Source organism: Ptychodera flava, chromosome 17 (genome assembly GCF_041260155.1).
Source record: "Ptychodera flava strain L36383 chromosome 17, AS_Pfla_20210202, whole genome shotgun sequence".
Classification (NCBI taxonomy): domain Eukaryota; kingdom Metazoa; phylum Hemichordata; class Enteropneusta; family Ptychoderidae; genus Ptychodera; species Ptychodera flava.
In genome coordinates this window covers 35,325,059-35,351,509 of record NC_091944.1, presented here as the reverse complement: position 1 = coordinate 35,351,509, position 26,451 = coordinate 35,325,059, and the positions used below count along the sequence as shown (strand labels likewise).

At 37.8% G+C, this 26,451-nt stretch overlaps 2 protein-coding genes across 2 annotated transcripts; one reads left to right on the top strand and one right to left on the bottom strand.

Moving 5' to 3' along the window:
• LOC139116166 (proteasomal ubiquitin receptor ADRM1-like) lies at positions 1-20,998 on the top strand. Its single transcript, XM_070678712.1, has 10 exons — positions 1-238; positions 9,997-10,113; positions 10,847-10,988; positions 11,308-11,391; positions 11,851-11,932; positions 13,204-13,436; positions 14,126-14,173; positions 15,461-15,621; positions 17,035-17,137; positions 17,631-20,998. Exons 1-10 carry the CDS (start codon positions 32-34, stop codon positions 17,753-17,755), a joined length of 1,302 nt encoding a protein of 433 aa, XP_070534813.1. The 5' UTR covers positions 1-31; the 3' UTR covers positions 17,756-20,998.
• Positions 20,988-26,204, bottom strand: LOC139116167 (epidermal retinol dehydrogenase 2-like). The gene is made up of 4 exons (XM_070678713.1): positions 25,619-26,204; positions 25,188-25,432; positions 23,544-23,660; positions 20,988-22,050 (listed from the first exon to the last, which is right to left on the bottom strand). The coding sequence occupies exons 1-4, from the start codon at positions 26,093-26,095 to the stop codon at positions 21,957-21,959; spliced, it is 933 nt and encodes a 310-aa protein (XP_070534814.1). The 5' UTR covers positions 26,096-26,204; the 3' UTR covers positions 20,988-21,956.
• Between the last annotated feature and the right edge of the window lie 247 nt (positions 26,205-26,451).

Sequence of the window (26,451 nt, the reverse complement as noted above, 5' to 3'; positions counted from 1 at the left end):
AAATTAACGCATTGACTTGTCTGAAAGAAACATGGCGTCTGGGGCACTTTTCGGTTCTGCTGCCACTGGCAGCCGCTCTGGAAGCAAGAATTTGGTCGAATTTCGCGCTGGAAAAATGCATCTCAAAGGAACTACTGTTACTCCCGACAAGAGAAAGGGTTTGGTATACGTTCACCAGTCGGAAGATTCCCTGGTTCATTTTTGCTGGAAGGACCGCACCTCAGGTTCAGTCGAAGATGTAAGTGAATACACGGCGATCAAACGCCAAGAACATTCCCTTGTTGTGTGTGTAATTATCTGCCTGTGAGAATTCTACTGAAAAAAAAAACACAGTAGAATCTTTGCGCTTTTGTTGCTTGCATGAACCATCTATAAGTTTCGATTCGTGAAGACGTGGACAGTTTTATACAGTTTTTTATATGTAGACAGCATGGCAATGGATCCTACACAATTTGCTGAGTCAGTCTGGTCAATCTGGGTCCACACATGTCCATCGTTCATGCTTCCAACATATAAGCGGTGCTCAATCTTAAATCGGAAAAGAGATCTGCTATTGAAGAATATAATTTTAACGGGGAGATTTCCTAGACAATTTGACAATTTCCATAACGCATTATTATATTTAACTACCTCGATGATTTTAAGAAGACAAAAAAAACCAACAGGAAAACGAAATCATGTAATCATCGTGCTCAAACCACGGAGGTTCGCCCTTCCTCTGTGCTCAACTATGGAGATAAAAAAGGATACCTTTATCGCCATGCTCTGAAAACCAACAATTAAGGGAAAATTTAAGATCATCATCAGATCTGATACTTTTCACTTTTCAAAAGTTGATAGTTGAATGCATTACAATTTATATAGGTCAATATTCATTCCTGTCATGTCAGAGATCTGAAATACAAATTACACTCTAACATGCAGAGGTAAAATAGATTTAAAATCATGAAGGCAGAAGTAAAGAAAATCTAAGAAATCGGGGTAAAGGTACATATTTTCCCATTTCCAGAGATAAAAGGGACAAGTGTCATATTGGATGCCTCCAGTAGGGTCATTATTTTAAGGCCGAGTCTATTGACACCCGGGTGTCAATAGCCATATAGAGCTTCTCCTGGCTATTGACACCCGGGTGTCAATAGCCAACCGGCCCTCTATTTGGCTATTGACACCCCTCCCGTTTTTTCGCCAGTCGGCCTCCAAATTTAACCAAACTCAGCTCAGTTATTCTGAACAACATATATTCTTAATAGAAATCCAAAAAAATCCTTCGAAAAAGCTTCTTTGGTCGTCATTTTGCGGTCCCATAGTGCTACTGCAGGCGGCCTATACCAATGGGTGTCAATAGCCAACCGGCCCTCTATTTGGCTATTGACACCCTCTCGTTATTTCGCCAGCGGCCTCCAAATTCAGCCAAACTTAGCTTAGTTATTCTGAACAACATATATTCTTAATAGAAATCCAAAAAAATCCTTCGAAAAAGCTTCTTTGGTCAGCATTTTGCGGTCCGATAGTGCTACTGCAGGCGGCCTCTACCAATGGGTGTCAATAGCCAACCGGCCCTCTATTTGGCTATTGACATCCCTCCCGTTTTTTCGCCAGTCGGCCTCCAAATTCAACCAAACTCAGCTTACCTATTCTGAACAACATATATTCTTAATAGAAATCCAAAAAAATCCTTCGAAAAAGCTTCTTTGGTCAGCATTTTGAGGTCCGATAGTGCTACTGCAGGCGGGTACCAATGGGTGTCAATAGCCAACCGGCCCTCTATTTGGCTATTGACACCCCTCCCGTTTTTTCGCCAGTCGGCCTCCAAATTCAGTCAAACTTAGCTTAGTTATTCTGAACAACATATAGGTCTACACCAATGGGCCATGTACAATAATCTTCACTATTTAAGTTTCATGATATCAAGTCTACTTCTTATAGTACTGCAAACCAAGCTCACCAAGAATTGCTTCATTTGATGTACAGCTGCATGCTTTTAGGATGAATTTACCCACTAATCGTTGCATTCTTTGAAGACTTTCTAAGTATCAACATTTTTCCCCGCATATTTTGCTCTGACGTATAATATGATTCCATAATGTCAAATCATAATCAGTTCCTTTAATGTTTGCAAGATTTCAAAGATTGCTTTCATGGGAGGAAACAAACTGTCAAATTTTGATCTTATTTCCATAAAATGAGTATGGTGAGAGAGATTACGTGACGTCCATTAGCCTAGATACTTATCACTGATGATTATTTATTTTTAACTTCACCGATCGTCCATTTTTGTATTTTTCAACTTTCTTATTTACTATTAAAATATTAGACTTCTCTTCATTAATTGACATTTTCCATAGTTCACAATACTTATTAGCAATGCATAGCATAGACTTCATTTGTTTTTCATTTGGTGCCATAAGGACTACATTATCAGCAAAAAAACAGGCCACTTATGAGTTCTGAATTAAAGTATACCCCAAGCAGTGATTCATTAAGCAGCTTCTTGAATTTATTGATGTACACTAGTACTGCAACTAAAATTGGGGCTTAAAGGGAAACCTAAGTCCAGCGACATTGACCGTTTATCCCTTCCAAAATCACCCTTGAATAAAATGCAGCTCAAATTTGCAACATAATTGCACGCGCCGACGACTACGGAGCGACGAAAAGAGAAGTTGAAGTAGACGGCATTTATGGAAATGAGCTCGGAATCCCATGGGCGCGAAAGGGCTCATGGGAGAAGCGTGCTTGACGTCATCGGTGATACACGAACGTGTGTGACCGCTTACCAAAGCATTGGAGTCTATGACTGCAGGAGTGCAGTTCTGCACGTTACGACTCTTTAATTCTCATCAGTAGCATAAAAAATTATTAACTGTTGTTCAGTTGAGTGCAAAAATCACTCAAGGAAGAACAAACGGAGTCAGCTTTTATCGTCGTCCCACAGAACAGCTTTTTCGAAGACAGTGGCTAAAGAAAGTCGGGCGAGTTTTTAAATCTCAAAAGATACAAAGTTATGTTCTACTTCTTTCAGGATGATTTTATAAGGGATTTCGGGACTCTGATACCGATACAAGACGGTACTACACAATGCGGTTCGTATCTTGACATGCTGAGTCAGCCTACTATCGCCGGTTTTAACCAGATAAATGTTAATATTGGCGATTTCGGGACTCTAAAATCCGAAGACGAAACTACACAAAGCGTCTCTCATCTCGACAGCCCGGATCTGCGAAATCGCTCTTATATACACGATAAATATAGGCGATTTCGTGACTATATCTGGTAATATTGATATTACAAGATACTGGAATGACTTCTTGCCTATTCTCGACCGCGGAGTGACGTCAGTAGGTGAAACGCATACGAGCGAGGTGAATGAGAGATCAGACGATACAGAAGAGAGAATGATACAGAAATTGTGTGGAAAAAAGCAGAACTAAAAGTTATGTCATTTATGTATATTGAAACTTCGAATATTTCTTTGGTGGTTGAAAAATTCAAACTTCCAACGGCGCTGACGCAAAAATGACGTAAGAATCCGCAAGTACCCGGATGGTCCGCGGTCGAGAATGATGTATCTCGATCGGCACGCCGGGTCTGAGAAATCGCCGATATTATATTTACCCAATAAATATCAATTGCACCGGGACTGCTAGGCTAATATCGATATCGATACCAGACGATACTAGATTTACGTGCACTGTGTGGTGTCGGCACGACGGGTCTGCGAAATCACGGATATTTATCCGATAAATATCGGCGACTTTGGACATAAGCTTTCCCACACAAACAAAACATTACCGTACACACAAATCCAAACCTCCCTACAAATATCCGAAGCGAAACAAACATTTCATTAACACAAACAATCGGATAAGAATGTAGGAACACATTTTTGCAACGAATCAAACACAAACTCGACACAAAAACATTTTGGATAGTTAGGTGGGAGCCTCTTTCACATTTTTGACACCCGACCACCTCTGTCCGACTCTTAGTTCATAGCATCCGTGGCCGATAGTCAAGAATACTGTATGTTTTACATTATTAGAATTATTCATGCACGAAATACATTTTTTACATGTAAAGGATTTTTTCATTAAATTTCCACACGAACTTCCATACACTACAATCGGAACTTCGTCGAGAGGGCCAATCAGATATCACCGTGAGTTGGGGATTGCCGTGCAGGAATAACATTCTTTACATGTAATACATTTTTACTTGGCGATCGAGACCTGAACAGAGGACATATCGGACATCGTCGAGAGTTTTGGCTGGTCTTGTATGAAATGCATTCTTTACAACAATATAGACGATACTATTGTTTTAAATAGCGGGCAAATATCCATTATATCGGAGATTTCATCACTTTGTAGATCTGAGTAAGCCCGACTTCCTAAGTTCGACACCAACTTCGAAAAAAAGACGACGCTATACATTTGTCAAATTGCGAATAAATATTTTCCGATATACCGTATATTGAAGATTTCGCAACCTAAAAGATCTGGCTAAGCTCGACTTACGTATCATTCACGAACCAAAAATTAATTTTAAGCGACTGATAAAGAAAACTCTGTTTTAGAAACGTAACGCTGAAGGATCGCAGAGTCACTCAGTGTCAGGTCTCCAATCCAGTTCGGGGTCTGTACATGCACAGAGTGACTCCCTCCGCGGAATTACGAACGATGTGTGGAGATACTTTCCCATTATTACATATCTTGGTTCAAATTAGTATGGTTTGATTTTAGTGTGGGGAAAGTAATACTCGATGTCAGAAATATCGCTGTCCGAACTCTCCAGAGTCGTCTTACGAACGCGCTAAACTGTTCACGGTACTCCTCCAGCTGCAAGCTACAATCGTCTGTATCGCCGATGACGTCACGCACGCTTCTCCCATGAGCCCTTTCGCGCCCATGGGATTCCGAGCTCATTTCCATAAATGTCGTCTACTTCAACTTCTCTTTTCGTCGCTCCGTAGTCGTCAGCGCGTGCAATTATGTTGCAAATTTGAGCTGCATTTTAATCAAGGGTGATTTTGAAGGGATAAACGGTCAATGTCGCTGGACTTAGGTTTCCCTTTAAACACATCTTGACACCCTCATTTTGGTCAAAATTCTTTCAATGTCATCAAAAGAGAGTTTACTTTCAATATGACCGTATGTATGGTTTTAATCACACGCCACAACTTCCCTTTGATTCCATTGTTCTACAATTTGTACCAAACCACCTCTCCAAAAGCTGTCACAGCTTTCCAAAAATCTAAAAAATCAAATGAAAATTTGACCAATGGTTCGCCCATTTTTCAAAAATCTTTGAATTTCACCAAAATATTTAATTCAACTAAATTTGTTACCTCTTTTTGTATGATTCCAGGGATAGAAATACTTTTTTATTTCTTGTGGCAAAAGTTTGCCACCGGATATAAAATTAGGTGGCAATTATGAAAAATCTGGTTGCAGTTTAACACATCATGTGATCGGTATAATAAAACATTTGTCATTGCCACATACTCATTCTAATTTATAAATTCTTGAAAATATGGTGAGTACACGTCACAAAAGTCAACCCATACTGCAGGCCTCGAAATTTTTTTCAAACTTACTAACCGTGGGACACGTGAATTTCATTTTTACTTGCCCGAGAGGAAAAATTACTTGCCCTAAATGTCTAATAGCTGTCCCAGTAATTTGTAACAGAGAGCAAGAGTTTGGCCATATGAAGTGAATTCAAAGAGGGAAAAAACAGATTCAAACATGAACTACATCTTGTTAAAATGAAGGACCATTACTAAATCTGAAATGTCGCAGAAGAAATGTGAGAATACTTAAGTCTTATCTGTAGATTTGGTCATCCAGAAAACATCTTTGAATTTGGAATTTTTCCACAACCTAATCCAAATTAAAATCTTTGCATAAGAGTAATAAGATTGTGTGATTTACAATGTGCATGGCTGGCTGCTGCTCTTTATTATCAAGCTGAGATCACAGACAAACTGCTCTGCTAGTGTTTATCTGCCAATGCATACGCACATGTACATCTTCAACCCTTTAGTAACTTTTACCTGTTTACATGTTTGCTCACTGAGCACAGCTGTTTTATTTTGATAAATGTATTCGTCAAGAGAGCAGATTGAAGTTTCATTTTCGTCACTCTTCAGTGCAGATTTGCTTTCTTAAGTGAGAGCCGATCCCTAACAACCAAGGTCACGTAATTTGAAACTGTCTGCATCTCACACACTACGTAGCTGCAATATGTGGCCTCTTTGGTCGACTGAGCCCGTTTCGACTACGATGTAAACTTGTACTTTTCAAGTGGGTGTTGATTTAATTATGTTGAACAGTAAGCATTGCCGAGATCCATGGCTTCGAATAAGTTTACATCCATTTTAACCAAGCACATGGTGCAACGACACTATCCCGTGAAGCTGATCGATTGTCATACGAGTCAAACACTTGCACAAAGAGAATGGCAACCAATGTCAAGAGCATACCACTTTACGGCACACATACAAAACAGTGAGTTCACTCCGTGTCGTCGGAGAGAACATGTCGCAAAACTCTATTTTTAAGACTTTTTGTGTTTTGCAACAGCAAGAACGATTATTTTGCGATGTCGCGCGGGTTTTCAAGGGTTTTCAGAAAAAAACTTCTGAGAGTTGAAGGACTTACAATGATTGTAGGCGTGTACAGACCTAATGAAATACGTTTTCAAGCTTGAATTGTCCAGGGCCAGAGCTTAGTTGATTCAACCGCTGGTGCACTTGCCCGTCGGACGGGAAGCATATTGATTTTACTTGCCCGAACGCAAAGTTCACTAGCCACGATCGTCGGGCGATAGGAATTTTGAGCCCTGTACTGGCTAATAGATTGCAATTATTTATTATTATTTAATGATGGCTGCAGTTTGGCTTTGTTTTCAAAATGTCACAACATGCTTTTATCTTGTGCCGTATGACTGCATATGCGGCTATCACATAGGGCAACAACATGTCAAGTGTACAAAAGCTGCTGTCATCGATATGGAGATTAGCCAATCACAAGTTTGGATTCACGCTATGTTTTCATTCATGCCAAAATGTCGCAATTAGTTTGGTTTTTTTTGCTAATGAGTTTTTCCGCCGTCAGACAACGCGTGTTCCTTCAGTGTTCCTTCATTCAAGCCGTTGGATTGATACATGATGATCCAAAATTTAGTGGCAGAAAAATACAACCACAAAAAAAAAATTGTGGCAGATTGACAGTTTTTGGTGGCAAATGCCACCATTGCCACCGATTATTTCGAACACTGGATTCTATTGTACATTTTCCAATAATTTAGCCCAATAAAATACCTCTATAATTATTGAGATTTCTGGTATCACCTTACTTATGTAGTTGTTTAATATTTTTCCCCATTCTTTCCTTCACCCACTTGTCTGTTTCCTGCTTGATTTCTTTCTTCCATTTATTGCCATTTTAAATTCTGTACAAAACCACGGTTCGGATAAAGTTTGTATTTGTTTCCTACCAAAAACATTATGGTAAACTATGATATTCTTCACATCATTGGTGCCTGCATAGATAATGAATGTTATCATAATCCCTCATGTAGACTGCCATATTCTGTACTAGCTCCATTTTTCACATCAGGAATGTATTGAAATAGTATGTATGATTGACAACGAATAAAACAGGAATGAGCTCACTGTAAAAAGGAAAAGGGAGAGTGTACTCACATTGTTACACAGGGTAAATAGCTTTGAATAGCTTAGGGAACCGTGTGTCGATAGTTTTGATATAATTTGGAAGATGTAGGCAAACAATTGTACTGCACATCTCATTTAAAAGTTCACAGTATTCGATGTTTAAGAAAAAACAATTCCATATAAAATATTTGTGCATTTTTGTGATCTTATGCTGATGAATATTATTTCAATTGGCTCCTGCTGCATAGCTTGGTGACAATTTAAAGTCCTTTGCATAGGACTCTCAATACCAAATAAGAAAGACTGTTCGAACGAATCAAACACAAACGACACAAAAAAATTTTGGATAGTTAGGTGGGGAGCCTCTTTCACATTTTTACATTCGATTTTACTACTTATTTCTGCCTAGTTAAGTCGAAAGTGGGCAAACCCGAGAATACCCTTCAGTATCCCTCATCTATCATCACGAAAGCAATAACAAACCATCATTACAACAATACAAAAAAGTGGCGGGAAAACATGCTATGGCTATGTAAAACTCGAGTCACCTATCTTTCCTTATGACTAAAAACAAAAATCAGGATCATCGGATCCGACACTCCAACCAATCAAATCGCTTGAAATAACAACCAATCACACAGAGCCTTAATGTGATAACCGACCAATCACAACACACTCCTATAACGATAGACTTCCTATCTATCTACCATAAACTGAGTCTTAATTTGCCTCCTCCGACATACATTCGCTAGAATGTAACTGAATCAACTAGATAGACTAAACCAATCCTCGGACGACGGAGACCCGACATCGTCTATATAATGGACGCATTTAGTTCACTTTCAACTTTAGAGATGAAGTCAAGAAAGGACCGACAAGTGACCAAAAACTCATCGACAAGTTAAAATAAAACGATTTTTCGAACTTTCGCCATTCAAACACTACTTTCTACTTTCTACTATCTTTGTAAATATATACAGTTTCGAAATAAAAGAACAGTTTCAAATCAAAATACAGCGACAAAGAGATCTGAAGCTACGACAACTAAAAGTATAAAGAAAGAAACCGACAGGTGACCGAAGTCATTGACAAGTTTAATTTTTTTTGGTTTCCGGCATATGTGACACCTTGCTTCAAGATACGATTTCATTGTCGGCCAATATTTCGTACAGTTTCTTCGTTCTGTTCAGTCGATTGTGTTAATATTCACCAAAATAGTAGAAAATGACATTTGAAGCCCAAACATCGAAAAAGAATGATAATTATCCACCTTATCGATCACTTGTCGGCCCTTGTTAGTATGGCCAATAGACCTGCTTCAATACGCGATTTACTTGTCGGCCAATATTTCGTTTAGTTTCGTTAATTCAGTTCGGTCACGAGTAAATATTCACAAAAACAGTAGAAAATGACATTTTAAAACCAAAACATCGAAAAAGAATGGTTTAAATTCAACTTTTCGGCAACTTGTCGGTCCAATAAGGCCAATACAGCTGCTTCAATACGCGATTTCCCTGTCGGCCAATCGTTCTCTTTCTTCAATGCCGTTGTCAATTGCGTTTATATTCACCAAAATAGTAGAGAATGACATTTTAAAACCAAAACATCGAAAAAGAATGGTTTTAATTCAACTTGTCGGTCACTTGTCGGTCCTTGTCGGTCTATTGTCGGTGCTTGTCGGTGCTTGTCGGTGTTTAGTATGTCCGCATGTTTTTAAAAGGTTCCGCAACTCGGGTCAAATGTTGTTCGACAAGCTTCGCCCGCGGATAAAAATTATTGACCCCGAGCTGTCGATATGATTCTACAACATTACACAGTTACTTTACCCCATTAAAGCTGTACCCACGACAGCAAAAAAGTGGGCATTAACTTGTCTGAAACAAGAAATGGACAACGTAACTTAGCTCCGTTTTGAAGTTATTCGACTAGGGTCGCGGGCCGAGGGGTGTCAATAGCCATATAGGGCAGCTCCTGGCTATTGACACCCGGGTGTCAATAGACACTCCGTTATTTTAAAGGTTGCTAATTTTAATAGCAAAACTAACAGTAGAACATTAGTACATGTGTGTTTAATTTAATAGTTTTAATAGTCTTCAGATATCAGAACTCAGAAGGCAATGTATATTTTCATCTAATTCACCTCACAGTGGAGTTGCCTCAACTACATTTTATGAAAAGTCCAGGATGTTTTATTTGCTGTCGTAGGACACATGTCAAATCATAAATGTAATGGTTCTTTACAGCACTATGTAGTGAAAAATACAAGTTTTATTTTTATGGTTATGACTGTACTGATAAGGATTTGTTTTTCACATCAGGACTTGATCATTTTCCCTGATGACTGTGAATTCAAGCGAGTGCCCCAATGTACAACTGGACGAGTTTACATCTTGAAATTCAAGTCATCAAGTCGCAAGTTTTTCTTTTGGATGCAGGTAAGAGATACATGTATGGATATTTATTGGAATATTGAAATTTCTGCAAGTATGACTAAACTGAAGCTGACAACTCAATGGTTATAAAATTGCTGAGGGTAGTCAGCCAGATATGCAATGTTACAGACTGACATTGACATCATTCCATCCAGTTTACATTGTATCTCAGAGAACTACTACAACAGACTAGAAGCATGTATTGTCTAATGTGTGAACAAGGTTGTTTTGTTTCACCATACTATTCTGTCAATGTAGCTCAAAGCCAGCATCTACTTTTCTGAATGTTTTCCAATGACTTCCAAACAAAATTCAGATATTTCTAGCTTTCCAACCACGCATAAGGTAACAGAGTTAACTGGGGTGCAAAATGACCATCACTGAAATACTTAAACTGTTTTTCACATTTGTTAATGTTACCTGAGCACCAAATATATTCATTATGAGAAACAATTACGAGTATTTGGCACTGCTGTAAAGTCTTGAACAATTCCAAGGGACCTTCTTTGTATGCCTGTTTGATTGAGAATGGTATCAAGAGCTCATTCACAAGTTCATAAAGTAAACTACATCTTTACGGCAATCATAAGTTAACAGTGGTCACTATAATCGTCCGTTTGATATCTGGTTGGTTGTGACTTCTGCTTGCTTCTACCTGCATGGTTCAAGGTACATATAGTCTAGACATGATATACATGTAGTATGTTTATTGTATGTTTTTCCCTCCATATGATAGGAACCCAAGACTGAGAAAGATGAAGAGTATTGTAAGAAAGTGAATGAATACCTGAACAATCCGCCACCACCTGGATCTTCCAGTGGCAGTCGTTCTGGTGGTTTACCACCGGAGTTAGCCGCTTTAGGAGGACAGCTTGGTGGTAAGTCTTATTTAAATAAATAAAGCAATTGTCCAACACCAAGATACTCTGATTGTCCACCTTTGACCGCTGCCCACTTTTCAACAAGAAAAACCAATGTCAATATACCACAGAAAACTAAAAATTGAATGGCCAATTTGACTGTCTCTATACAACAAACACATTGGCACTGAGCAAACACATCTTGCAAGAAGTCCCATGACTCTACATGTACCTTGCTAAATGTCAGTATGCATGGTACATGCACTTTAGTATCTACGTAACAACTTGACCCTTGCAAACTTTATCTGAAGGTTTACTCTATTAATTTCTGTACCAGGTGAAGGTAGCCTTGGTATGCTTGGTAACATGGATCAACAACAACTGATGCAGTTACTTGGAGGCGGTGGTCTCAGTGCTCTAGGTAAGCTACACTTTTTTGATTTGTTCATAGGAATTGTCTTTAAAGTAACTGCAGAATTTCTTAGGAAGATATCGGAATTAATAATAGTAAAACACAGTTTTTCAACGTTGCTTGAGGCACAGTCCATCAAAGATTTTAACCTGTATTAAATGTCACACCCCAATGTATAAAACATTTCATATCAGGCTAGGTCCAGATTGAAATAAGATTACTTGATGGAAGTACAAATGATATATGCCCACCCACATTTCAGTAATCATATTTCTGTGCTCGTTTATGTACATAGTTTTGTGTGTACTATCATCTGTATGAGTTACAGGTTTCTCCAATGGCAAGCAAGAGAAAAAGACCATTGATGTAATAAGATTGTCTGTCCACACTTTGGTGTAGATTAGGAAATGTAATGAGAAATATCATTGTACAGTCTTTACAAGAATTACATTCATGGTTTTTTTATAGGTGGTATGGGAGGGCTTGGAGGCCTTGGTGCTTTGATTGGTGAAGGAAGACCATCAAGTGCACAGTCTACCTCATCATCAGTGTAAGTATGCTATCATGTACCTGTGCTCTCCACAGCCTGAGCAAACAAAGGGATCCATGTACACAACAATACATAATTTGCCTATGTTTTGCTGTAAAAATATATTCTTTTGTTTGGTTAATAACATGTGAATAGATTGCTAAAAATCAAAGGGTTGAAATGATCAGAACGTGTAATATGTATCTGTCTTGTAACCATGGTGAAGATAGAATGAATGAAACAGATACGGTGTTACTACCTTTTCAAGTTTACAATTCAGTAAAAGCTGACATTTGTTTTGGCTTTGTTATTCAATGTACAGTATCACTTTTTCAAACATTTCCCCCACACTCTGTTTAGCTTTAGCCCATGTGACATGTTGTGTTATTTCATTCTCCAACAAGCGTATTCCAGTTCATTCCAATTATAAGCTTTATAAGCAATCAATCACACGTGTTGATGTCATCAAGGATCTTGGTGTTTATTTCTCCAAAAATCTAAGCTTTGTACATCACATCAATTGCACAATCAAAGAGCACATCAATTGGTCGGTTTTATTAAACGGACTTGCTGCGACTTCACTAATACCACTGCCATCAAAAGTATTTACATTGCACTTGTTAGGAGTATCCTTGAGTATTGTTCAGTAGTGTGGTCTCCACACCAGAAGTCGTACATTGACAAAATTGAACGAGTTCAGAAGAAATTTATTAAATTCTTTGTTTTAAGGAGGGTGTGGAGTATAATGTTGATAATTATTTTACATTATGTTCTTATTTTAAACTTTCGCCTCTTTTTATTCGTCGTCAAGTTTTAGATCTTTGTTTTATTCACAAGTGTGTCAATTTCATTACCGATTGTCCAGATATTAATAGCTCCTTCACTTTCTTTGTGCCCCCAAGGCGTCTCAGGTCTTCTGACCTTTTCCGGATTCCAAATCACCGCGTTAACCTGTCTAAATATTGTTTTTCGTCTCGGGCAATGTCACTTTTAAATAGTGTCTATCGTTTTGATATTGATTTGTTTACCAGTCTTAGTGCTTTTAAAACACAAGTGTCATCTGTTTTATTATCTCTTGCTGATAGTCATTTTACTACCGAGAGTTTTTGATGTTTGTCAGTCTCTGTTGTTACTTGTTTAGTGCCTTTTTTAAATTAGTTTCTGCATGTTGTAATTTGTCTTTTTCATATGTTAATTTTTCTCTGTTTGCATCCAGTTATTGGGCTATGCCTGTTGGATGTCAGAATGAATAAATAAATAAATTAACTTCTATCATGAAAATTCTTTTACAGTCCATCACGTGTCCAGTCTTCACCTGGCCAGAGACCAAGCAGTGGAAGTGGCGGCGGTGGTGGTAGTAGTAGTGGTACAACTGGCACTGCTGCTGCCACAGGCACTGGTACAAGTGGTACCAACCTGTCCAGCCAACGACCAGCAACTGCATCAGGTGCTCTGCCATCTCAGTCACCTGCCAGACAGCAAATACAACTCAGTGACTTGCAGAACATTCTTGGCAGCATGAACAGTGAGTAGGGTTGACTACCTAGATATTGTAAAGTTTTGTTGAAGCATAGCAATATATGTAGTTACAGATATGTACATCAAAGGTATTTACTTAGAAGTGTAGTCTTATCAAATTACTGCAAAAAACACCTGAGAGACTTTCATTCATACCCTTGAATTTTCACAAAACTTTTCTTATCTTCTACTTGTGTGGGCTCTTAAGCTCTTCAAATTTATGAAGTTTTCGCTGTAAATTGTTTGACTGGTAGCAAATTTGCATTGCAACCATGATTTTTGTTGATTTAAAAGATAATGGCAAAAGGTTTTCCTTAGGAAAGTTTGGTCAACAGTCCATGTCTTTTGAGTGTCAAGGAGTGACTGTCTTAATAAAACTGGTATAAACAATCAGGCAATCAATGAAAGTGTTGGCATTGTAAAATTGTCTCCACTTAGTTTCCATAGATCATACTGAAGTGATCACAAAACAGCACAATGGTGAACTGCAAGAGCACAATTAACTCATCGGTCTGCAAAGCAAAGTGCCTACATTAAAAGAGCACTCTATTTCTTTAGATTCGCCACCAGATAGCTTTGTCAGCTGTTCAGCTGAGGCAAGATGTCACCTGACTGTCCTGGCATCAGAGTAATAGCTATGTTGCAATGATCGTAGTGTACCGTACATGAAATTGTTTGTGTTGTCTTTCATTTCAGTCCCAGCAGCTGAATCTGGTAACCAAGGAGATCAAGCACAAACTGCTGGTAAGTTGATGCTATCTGTTAATCAGTACTGCTTATCTACATGTACTGTATGTGTATGTACACTGACCATAGACCATAACATAGATGCATGACACTCAGAATAGTCTTGCAGATCTTGTCATCAGATACTTATTGTACCACAGATGACAAGATTCTGTTTTATCCCTTTCGCCACCATGGTTTGGCCCAAACCCATTGTTAACAGTGGTGAGTGTGGTCCTGTTCACAGGGAATTAGGGGTGAACAGGTTAAAGTGTCTACAGAGAGGTAGTGATTGGTCACATGGTAATGCGGTATACATTTACAGTGTATTGTCAATCCAATCATGTAGCAATGCTTGTAATGGAACTGTTGCCTATGAACATTGTTAGAAAGCCTATTAACCCTTTGAGCGCTGCAATTTTTCCCACCAAAATTATTGTGTGCAACATTTTCCCAATTTTGTGAATTTTCTGTAATTTTTTGGACAATTTTAGATCAAATGAAGATCACATTTTATTGGCTTCAGATTTTTATCAAAATTTTAGCAAAATTTAGAAAAAAGTTGACTGGTGTATATTTTGATATAGGTGACAAAAATTGACTTTGGCGCTCAAAGGGTTAAACAGTAGTCAAACTAAAGCATTGTGCATCATATGATACATTGAGTCAAAGAAGCCAGTCTTTTCAAAACATCTGTACTGTACAGTACAATACTGGGTATTTGTAGATACACATGTTGTTGATTTTAATTGACTTCGACTTTTCCTGGTCCAGTATTTCTTAACGTTGTAAACTCTGAGGACTATTGTGATATCTTATGTGGTGCATGTAGGTACATTATTTTGGCTTTGGGCATGTCACAATGGGCGCCCATCAGAATATCAATACAATCATACAAGGGACAACAGAAATGATGTAGGGTACGCAACCATTTGGTAATATCACTGAGATAGAGATAGTAATGTGACTGTCATGTTTCCTAATGCACATGTTTCAATATGTTATTTCATGTGTCTGGCATTGAAAAGGATTCTTACAAAACTGTTTTGAAATACATGAAAGGTAAATGTATTTGTAAATGTTTAGCTTTTTTTTCAACTTACAATACGGATAGTTTTCAATCGGATTTGAACCCACAACATACGGCATCAGTCGCCTAGCTGAGAGGCCTGAGACAGAACCAGTCGGCTAAATCTCCACTCCCAAAAAAGAGTGGTTCAATAGCCGGCTAAGTTGTTACATTTTTCTGACTGATACTCAGATGTACATTCTAGTTACACTGAAGTAATTCTTCAATTTTTGCAGCAATTGACTTGTCACAGACACTGTCGCCTGAGGTCATGGCACCGATACTGAGCAACCCTGAAGTTCAACAACGCTTGATGCAACACCTTCCAGAGGGGGAAAGTCTACCACGTGACCCAGAGCAACTTTCTGCTACACTGCATTCACCGCAGTTTCAACAGGTATGTAGCAGATGCCAACAGGGGGAAACACACTGGCAGTAATCGATGACATCATATATGCTGTACAATGATTATTGCACCAAGTAAGAGGTGCAATGGTTGTGACTTTTGATGATATTTTCATGACCATGTTCTCTAAGACAAGGAGTTTATCTCTGTCTTTGTCTCTTAAGTACTGCTATGGTAAAATACACAGTATAAGTCTGTCAAATAGTGGATAGTCTGCTCATGTGAAGGTAAACCACATCACTGAAACATTCTTTTTACATGACGAAAAAATTATTGTTCTAAGATGTTTTTGACAACACTTCAGAGACAGCGCGAAAATTTTCAAATTTCTTTTGGCATACCAACAAATTCTTCACTAGTTACATTGTTACTGATGACTTGGAGTCTAAGATTTTATAAAGTGTCCACAATAATAGATGCATTGCATATACAGGCAGTGATGACATAACAAATTCTGAGCATTTCCACATGTGACTAGAAGAAAAAAAAAATACCGCAATTATACGGTGTCGCTCAAATTTGATCAGAATTGGTACATACCAGTATGGGTACCAAAGATCAACAATAAATGTTGTTTCTATCTGTTCAGTGCAGGAAAATTCTACGTTGATGTTATGACAATGATTTCTGCACAGTACAACCAGAAAAACAACAAGAAATATTTAAACCAGAAAAACAAGAATGACAAAAGTAATTAAGGTCTGAAACTTTAGGTACTGGAGAACTTTAGCAACATGCATAGCAGAAAGGCAGCTAGCCCCCCCTTAGTTTGACCATAGACGGTCTTCCTCCCCTCTACTGACGGTCTTCCTCCCCTCTACTGTCTATGGTTTGAGCAGGTCTGTTAATATGTAACAGTTCATAAACAATGACAGGAAATGACTCAAGTCAGGGGAGTAAGCCTGTTTCAAGCCTGTTTCAGAATTTCGCTTTTTCTTACCTCATTTGCACATTTTTGACACTGATGTGTTCATTTGAACAAATTCACATCTCAACCCCTACATCTACCTGTACACCAAATACTGAGACGGTAGCTTTGGCGGTATGGGAGCCTTTGTGTGTGACGGACATACATCCGCACATACCCACAAATATACAGACATACAGACGCCACTTAGACTCATCATATAAGCTCTTTTTGGTATTTATATATAAAACCAAATATGAGCTAAAAACTGTATAAATATGCAAGACAAAATTGCCCTAGAAATGCCCTGAAAGTGAAAAAAAGAGATTGGAATTTGGAAGTATGTATTTGCCACAATATCTGAAAAAAATTCCAAATTGCCTAAGCGATTCTGAGGAACGATTTAATCCTGCTTCCTGGACAATCATACATGTAGATGTGTAGATCCATACAGAGTGTCATGGATGGTAACGTTCTCACTACATATTTTTTACCAGGCTATGAATATGTTTGGTGCTGCTTTACAGTCTGGGCAGTTAGGACCATTGATGAATCAATTTGGTTTAAGTCAAGAAGCTGTAGAGGCAGCCAATCGAGGAGGTAAGTTGTATCATCCTAAATATCACACCATTGAGTTTTGTAAACCATGAGAGACTGATAACATTAATCAAACTTAGAATCCAAAACTTATTTAAAGTTCAAGAGTTCTCAAATATACAGTGGTAAAGTCAGTGCTTTACAGGAGTGCAAAGTATTGACATTGTTGAAATTACAGCTTGTATTTTACCATTCAGTACATATGAATCATAGAGTCAAAAATTTAAAAGAAAGTGTTTCTTAATGAATTTTAAACAACTTTATAAGATTTAAGCTTTTAGAGACAAGCATATCAAGTGCAGTGTCAGGCAAAATAATGTTGTGGATCACTGACAATACTAGAGAGATATCTGAACCTCTTTATGTTGGCTTCTCATCTACCGTATAGTGGATAATTTCAAGCTGTCTGATATGGTGCAACCATGAAACAGATTTCAATTGAACTGATGCAAGGTTGTACACTAGTATTAATTCTTGCATTTTGCTGTTTTTATAGATCTACCGGCTTTTGTGCGTGGAATGCAGTCTGAGGGTGGACAAGACAAGAAGGAGGACAAAGATAAACCTTCTGGAGGAGATGAAAAAGACAAAGATGACGACGAAGGGATGAGTGTAGATTAATCATTGTAACGGATTAGTCCATCATTGTCACAACATAGTCTTAATTACAACTTACTAAGATTATAAAGTAGTTCAGATAAATTAAAGAATTCAAGTAGAAATGACTAACTTCCTCAGTTAACTGTTCAACACAAATGAAATTTCACCCTTGAAATCTTCATTTGTCTGTTATTAAAGTTTCAGGTTCGTTAAAAGGGAACAACCAGCAGATCAGTTGCTATAGTTGTGCATTTTTTCTGGAGAATTTTTCCCTTTTTTCAAAAGTTTCTAAGTAAGTTCTTTCCTATTACATTGACAAAGCTAAACCGTTTCTTTCAATTTCTATTCCAAGTTTGGCATTTTTTCTGGAGAACTTTTCCTTTGTTTTAAAAAAGTTTTCTAAGAACGTTCTTTCCCGTTACATTGACAAAGTATTACAACTGTAACTGCTGTACCTCCAGTTTTCAAAGATGTATTTGCAAATAACATGTACATCACCAAGGCAACTTAACTTTATCCATTTTACTGTCTAACATGCATGCAAGTATTGACTCCAATTTCTACAGATGAAAGTTTACGTTTGTTCCAGTTACAAATTGCCTTATATTGCCAATGATTCATTAAATATTTCAACTGTTAACTCTACCATTGATGAGATCTGATATCAGATGCATTTGGACCAAACTATGTTTCATTCATTAACTTACACTTGTAGTTTAAAACCATAGGGATAGACCATATCATCATATGTACCTATGTTACACAACTGGCAGTGCTGATGAAGGATGGAAGAGTATAGGATGAGTAGTGTACACAGACTTTGATACAAACAGCCACACAGATAGTATATATTTGACAGGAGTTAACCATGTTTGTTTCAAATACAGTATTTTGATGTGTTGAACCATAGACCCTCGAGGGTCTATGGTTGAACCATAGATCTTGCTCCTGGTTCAGTTGATTTCATACAACAGAATGGTGTAAGGTGACCATGGTGAAAGATAATGATATATTCAGTGGGGTAGTATTTCAGAAAGAATTGGTGTAGTCAGCGCCAAAACAAAAATTTGATGAAAAGAAAGCAGAGAAGAGTATTTGTTTTCTGAAGGATGTAACAATGGATTAGGAATAATAGAGAACTGTGAGATGGGATGATCAACTGTGAACAGAACAAACTGTGACACATGACACAGCCACTGTGTGACAATGCAACTCTGACTTGGTAAATGTACTTTCCGATTGGCCATGTTTGAACTTTGTCCAGGAGTGTTGACAGTTTTTGGTGACTGAGATGAAAACTGCTTCATCTTCACTTGATAAACTGTTTAAACCCTAGAGTATAATCCCCACAATCTCTGTCCACAGTGGTTGAATTCAACATGGCAAGCCCTGTTCACTGGGATCTCACAGTAACTTACTAGTTGTAGTCAGCATGGTATTGTGAGGGAGACTGACTGTGTTTTATATTTGAAATGTGTTGTTTAGTTGTGGTAGCTATCTACATGAGTTCAATACTTGCTACATGGGTCAGTGTCATCGAGTTTAATTTGTTTCGTTTGTCATCGTACAAGTTACTAAGTACTGTGTTTGTTACTGCAATGTGTCTTTTCCAAGACAGGAATAGGTTCAGATAACTTGAACGGCCAACAGCTATAACTTCTGATGATTTCTTGCAGTCAAGTTTTTTAATGTCAACTACAGTTTCTTGTTCTACCCTCAAAGCATACTGAGATACACAGTATTCAGCTTGTCAACTCAGCATGTACATCTTTAGACTGCTTTACTGTTCACAAGAGAATTTTGGTCTGGTTTAGAGTTCAAGTGTACACAATAACAGTGCATTTTACACGTATAGAGGCTGTATTGACCAATTGTAAACAGAAATAGGGAAATATCATCAAAAATTGCAGCTGTTGGCCCTTTAACGTATACATTTAGCTTTTGCTGTGTGAATCATGGCTTGAATGTTATGCATTTCACTTCATCTGTAACTGCATTCAGTTTGTGTCCTGTCTTGATCAACGTTTTCGCAGGCTTGAAGGTGTATTTGTTGAGTTTTGTATACCAGTGTGTGCTGATCCGATGATCATAGCAAGCTGTATGGATTGAACAACTGCTCAGCTATTGTGTAATATGATACAGTATTTGTCAAGTTTATTTCAGTAAATCACAGCATGTATTGCAGCTTGTATCAGAAACTAAGCACTCAGTATGACTTTGTAACAAAAGAGACATATATAACATCGATTGTAAACTCTCACACCCCTCTGTGCTTGGGTTTGAGTGCTAGCCACTCCTTACCATTCGCATGCCATCATTATTAACCCTTTCACCACCATGGTTTGTCCCAACTCCATTGTTTTCAATGGTGAATGTGGACCTGTACACAAAAAATGAGTAAAAAGGATAAACCCAACAGAGCCCAGCTCAGCAAGCTAGCACAGCTACAAATATTTCAGAAACGATGCCTAGCTTACTCTGTTTGACTACCGGTAGACTGCTGAAGGCACATCAGTCGTACAGCAATGAAGAACTCTGTGCAAGGGCTGTGAGAGAGAGGACAATGTTTTATATGTGTTGTACCAATGGTCAAAGTTTAGCTTCATTTGTGTGAATACAGACAAGACTTCAGAAATGTGATAGCCTTGTTCTGTACTTTGAACACTCTGCTTATTGCTTATCCTGGGGTCAAGGGTCAACAGGACACAACATCATGCAGAAATGACCCAACAGGAGAAAGGTCAACAAATGTAACATCTTCATTTAGGTGTCATGTTATTTCCAACCTATGTTGACGTCTTGACGTCAGTGAATGATAACAGTGAAATAATTCATATGAATATTCAATGAATGACAAGAAGATAATGCTTTATGGTACTAAGAACCATCAATTATGTGCTGTGGCTAAATATAGAATGTACAAATTGTTTTGTAACCAACTTCTTATCAATAATGCATATACCAGGTGAAAATCTTTTCATGAAATTTTCAGTTGCTGGTGTTATGTTGAATTCTGTCTTGTTCAAATTAAAACTCTTTGTCCCTGATTGTCTGTGATAAACCGAGAAAAGATTGCACTTTGTTTTTAAGCAGTTCATGGTTCAATGTCTTTTCAATAATCTGGTGGATGTACGGTTGGATATGTTTGTGTCAAAACTTCTGGTGCTGTTATGTAGTAGAACAGTGTGTACTCTCACATGCAGGTGCCAAATGCACACATTGCTATTATATTTGTCAAATAAAATCCATTGCATTATTGTTAAAGACTTGTCTTGATATGTTTATTATTGAAATGGTATTAATATTTCATAAATAATGTATTTAGATTTCTATTGTTTTTTTTGAAAATAAGTCAAGCATCACATCATGAAGATATTTAGATGCTATCGTATAAGATTAGCTTCACCTGCCACAGATTACCATATAATCGACTGATGAGGAAAGTGATTGAAAACTTGAATCATTATTATAATATCTTGCTCTATTCTTCACCATCAATAGAAAGATTGTGTCGTTGACGTTAAGTATTGCCAACAGTGAGACAATGTCTTCATATCATTACCAGTAGAGTCCCTCCACCAAAGTCACTATTTTCATTTTGAATGTAAAGTACATATTCTTGTTGAAACACCTACTATTGCGCTTGTCAGTGTATTTATGTGTGAAATGTACCATTATTGTATACATTTGAATTCTAGTCTAACCCAGAATTCACATATGAACAATAATCAACACATGTAATGGCTGAGTTGACAAGATGAATACTGTGTGTATCTCAATGTGCTGTGGGGAGTAGAACAAGAAACTGTGGTTGACATTGATGAAATACAGTGAAAAAATGATCAAAATTTACAGTTACTGGTCCTTGAAATGGGAAAGCTAATGATATTGCACTATTCATCATATAATTTCCTTCTTACATGTGAAAAATCAAATCTTTCAGCTTCGGTCATACAGTGCATTGATATTCCCCAAAAAGTATACAATGTGTGACTCCCTGTACTTGTTTGATGAGTGTTCAGCCGCCCAATTACTGGGGCAATGGTGAAACTGCAATGTAAGTAGTCCCATGAATAACACATCAGAACTGCAAGAGGGCGCCATCACCCTGACTCCAGTCCTGATTTTCCTCTGATGAGCCAACACGACACATCTACATTCATGTCAGCTTGCAACAGACTGCAAATCACTGAATCATAGTTCACAGAACAATATCCAAATGTTAAACTTGTTTCTGATGTCCAATGAATGAGTCCATTGCATCAAGAAATCCCATCCCTTGTGCTAGAGAGACGGTACATTCAAACGGCAGCCACCTGAAAACAAACGACAATGAATCAATCACTGCATTCTTACTGTACATGTATTTGTGTTGACCCACAAAAACTTCACTTTTGTATTTTACTTTTCTGTAAGCAATAATTCAGAGATTCAAAAGATGAAATTTGATAACCATTGGCTCTCACATACATGAAAGTTTGAATTTTTTTTGTAAAATTTTGATACAAGTCACAATATTGTGATATTGTTTTCAGGAGAACCATTCAAGTTTTGTTTATGGTCCACTATCCCTACTTAAAATATACAAAGGTACATTATTGCCAGCAGTGTCTGACCTGCCGCTAGGCCTGACTGAAAAAAAAACAAGTAAATCTGAAGTGTCAACCGTAAACTTGATTTTGCAAGCTATGCAACCTTTTTGGTCAAAACACTACTGCAGATACCTGCCATTAAATAGGGCCGTTCACAGTTTACGTCACTGTTCTCTCATTAATATGCAACAATAAATATTTGTCCGCATTTTTAGATTACGCTTTTGAAAATTACGCATGCAAGAACGACGAAAATACATCTCAGTGGGCGACTGCTAACGTAACAATGAATACTAAAAAACATATTCACAACTCAGAGTACAAGCTGCAAAAACGGCCATGTATGCAACATTGATAAAATTTGTCCGCATTTCAAGCTGCGTGTCCGATGTCGCGCGCGTACAGCTATATTTAGTAACAAACCTGTAACCGTGAACAGCGCTATTATCCTCATGCATATGTAAACAGGGCAGAGACTAATGGCCCCTTGAAGACACTCTTTCGCCTTTTATTTCCAAAAATACACATTCTATATGAAGTACTATGTCACAGTGTCACATTGTATATACAGTATCATTTTTGTCTCTGCAAGTTCCAACAAGGGAATTTTATCTTATTTATCAAAATCTGGGGCTTGACTTGCATTTATCTTGGCAAGACAAATTAAGGTTGCTGAAAACTGTGAATAAACACGCAACAATTCCAGAGGGCGCCTATGCTGGCCTTCTGGAGCTAAATATGTGTGAAGTCATCACTTGTATGCACAGAATGTCAAATGACAGAATTTAGTGAAAAACTGACACTGGTGGTGGTGCATTAACAACAACCAGCTGGTGATTACCAACAAATGACAAAGTGCACCAATTCAACTGGAAACCAGACCACAAGTATTCTGTTGGCTGTTCTATCTTGTACTTTCGGTCCATTTAAAATACATACTAAAAGTGGAATGAAAGCTTCATTTAACATTTTCTGAAAGAGTGAGGTCAATCCAAACTATTATCTTGTAATTTGTATGTGTACACTCATAGCAGAGAAACATTTCTGTACCGTCTATGGTACAATTTCTCAACGACATACCATTTTGTGTACTCAAGCTCTTCAGAAACTCCAACTATGAGGAATAACGGTATTCTGTGACCGAAACAAATTATTAAAAATCTTCATATTGTGAAAGTCCAGTTTCAAGCTCTGTACATGAACTCCTGCTTACTTACGATTTTAAAAATGGCAACAAGTACATCAGCTTTGGTAGGATGATAACTTTTTGGTTTGTAAGGACAGCATGGAGTGTCTTGTCAGCTACATACTGTGGATCCAGTGGAGGAAACAAACTGCAAATATATGATGAAAACAAACAAACATAAAATATAGTCTGTGTGAGATCAGTACAAAATTGTACAGTAAATTTAAAGATGGGATAATGATGAAGGGAAAAAGGCACAGGTTCTGATGGTAATATCATGTATTGTGAGTGCTAATTATCAGCATATATTATATAATTCAGATATCACTAGATTGAGAAGTGCACAGTAAAAATACCTTATTTTTATCCATCTCCAAGATCATACCCGTACAGTAACGTATATCCCAAGTGCATTAAAATGGATACAGAACGGCACATTCTGTGGTAGTTATGGTTGGATTTGTTTCTCATGGCAGGATTGGATAGATTCATTCAGTGTTTGGTGATCTGAGGAACAGCAGACCTAGTTGCCTCTTAGTTACTGTCCTGCAAACATTCTTTTTCACCATAGACAATTTTCACAGTACATTTTCACACAATGATTGCATTTACAGCAGATTTCACATCACCGTTGACACACGCTTTTCGTAAATGTGCACAAAATGTATTGATACTTCACTAGACATAAAAGCTCCCAACTCACTTTTAATCTTTTGTTAGAAAATCGCAATGGAGACAGGAATCAGTTTGAAATACATAACACAGGGTACAAGGTCTTGGCAGACAGAAACCTTGGCAGAGACAGAACACTGTTGGTGCAAGGTACCATAACAACCATAGGTAAACAGACAAGTTAATTGACTACAGACACACAACCATGACACAAGACTAGTATCACTGTTGTTTTTTTCTAAAAAAATGTTCAACAGCTCGACAGCTGTCATGTCTGGGTTATCAACACATTCTTTGCAGCATTAAAAAAAATGTGTGACGTACATGTAAGTTTAAATAGTGATGTGAAATCTCTATTACTTTGTGAGACAAATGGAAGTGCGGTAAGGCAAAAATTACAAAACTAAAAGATGTAAACTTCAACAAACACTGGATGAAGCTGCTGCTGGGGGAGGAACTAAAGTACAAGATTTCACAAGAGGTAGTTTATCTTTGTGAGTAAAGATATACATGAACATTTCTCTGTCATTCAAATCAAGAAAGCCTGGATTATACAAACTTGTGGATGAAAATAACAGATTCACTGGTCTGGGTGAAACATTTTGGGGTCCTTGACCTTTGACACTGGATTTGTTGACATCTCAATAGAGTTTAGTGTGTCTGTTGGTTCCTAGGGCACTAACCCACTCACGAACAAAGCAAACTACTTTAAAGCACACTCACTGTGAACACTTACAAACTTACTTTTTGATACTATGAATGTAATTCCTGGTAAATCAGTACAGTCAGTGAATAATAGAGAAAGTCAACAACATGCAATCATTTTTTTAATGTCGTCCATCAACTTAATGCACTTGATATCAGGGACAATGTTGTTTTTGGCTAATGGAACAATTTTACACATCATGAAACAGTAAAGCTAAATGTGCATGTTTAAGATATCCAAAGTAATGCTTATACTCAAAGTTGTGCTACATCCATACACAATACATTGTAAACTTACTTGACATAGACTCCTGCAAACAGTCCAGTATTGATTTGATATGGCTGTACAAGTGTTGTGTGAATTCCTGTTACTCTTTCAGCCAGCAATTCTAGAGCCAGAGATTCATGGAGACCAACTGTGGCGTATTTGCTGGCACAGTAATCTGTAAGTCTCGGACCTGAAACAGATCCCATAATGCTGCTAATACTCACTATATGACCATGATTCTTTGCAATCATCGACGGTAGAAATGCTCTCAGTGTCTGTAGGTAGGGAGGTGGAAACATTTCTACATTATAACTTACTGATGCATAGCGTAATGAATTGTTTGCTGGCAATGGGAAGTCAGGTTATAATATTTTAATATTTCATATTACGTCTTTAACTTCGCATATACATAAAGGGAGTTGTTTAACATCCATTTTCTCGCCATCATTGGTTCTACTTACCCAAAAATATGCCATCGCGTTGACGTTGATAGTCCTTTGAATCAACTCGTCCGGGCAATCTAAAAACCTACGCCCATTCACCACCCCAGCATTATTGACCAATATGGTAACATCACCAACTTCTTGAGTGACTTGTTTAGCAACACGATAAACGTCTTCTTTCTTGGTCACATCTACCACGTAGCTGTGGGCTTTACCTCCAAGTTGTTTAATCTGTTCAGCTGTCTCATCGTTACCTTCTTTGTTAATATCCCAAAGTACCAATGTAGAACCCTGCTTAGCAAAATTGATTGATATTAGACGACCAATACCACTACCAGCACCGGTAACCAGTACGATTTCTCCGGCAACCGATTTCTTCACAGCGGGAACGATGAATGACAGCCATGATATAAATAATAAGTAAATTGTCTTAAACAATGTGATTGCCAAGTCTAACAGATTGTGTACGCTCAGCTTTTGGTGCCGATCGGCCATTTCGACCGTTTTAGAGGCATAAAAGTCGAGTGTACAGCGAGATCGTAGTTGACTACAGCTGAATCAGGGTTCGGATCGTTGTCGAACTTTTGACCTCAGTCATGTGACTGTTGATGTCCTTTATGTGACCTGAGGTCATTGACCCTGCGTGCGTTAGAACGTGCATGGTCAGGGAATTTACAAACACAGGTGACACCAAAATAAGATTTTTCAATAAGATTTTTACTAATAGACTTATGAAATTATACAAGGCTTTTATTTTACCTCATTTGACACAATGTATTAAGATCAGGGGAAATAAATAGTTATGGCTCTCTGGAACCCCATCTTTCGTTTCGTCTGCAGGAAAAGACAAT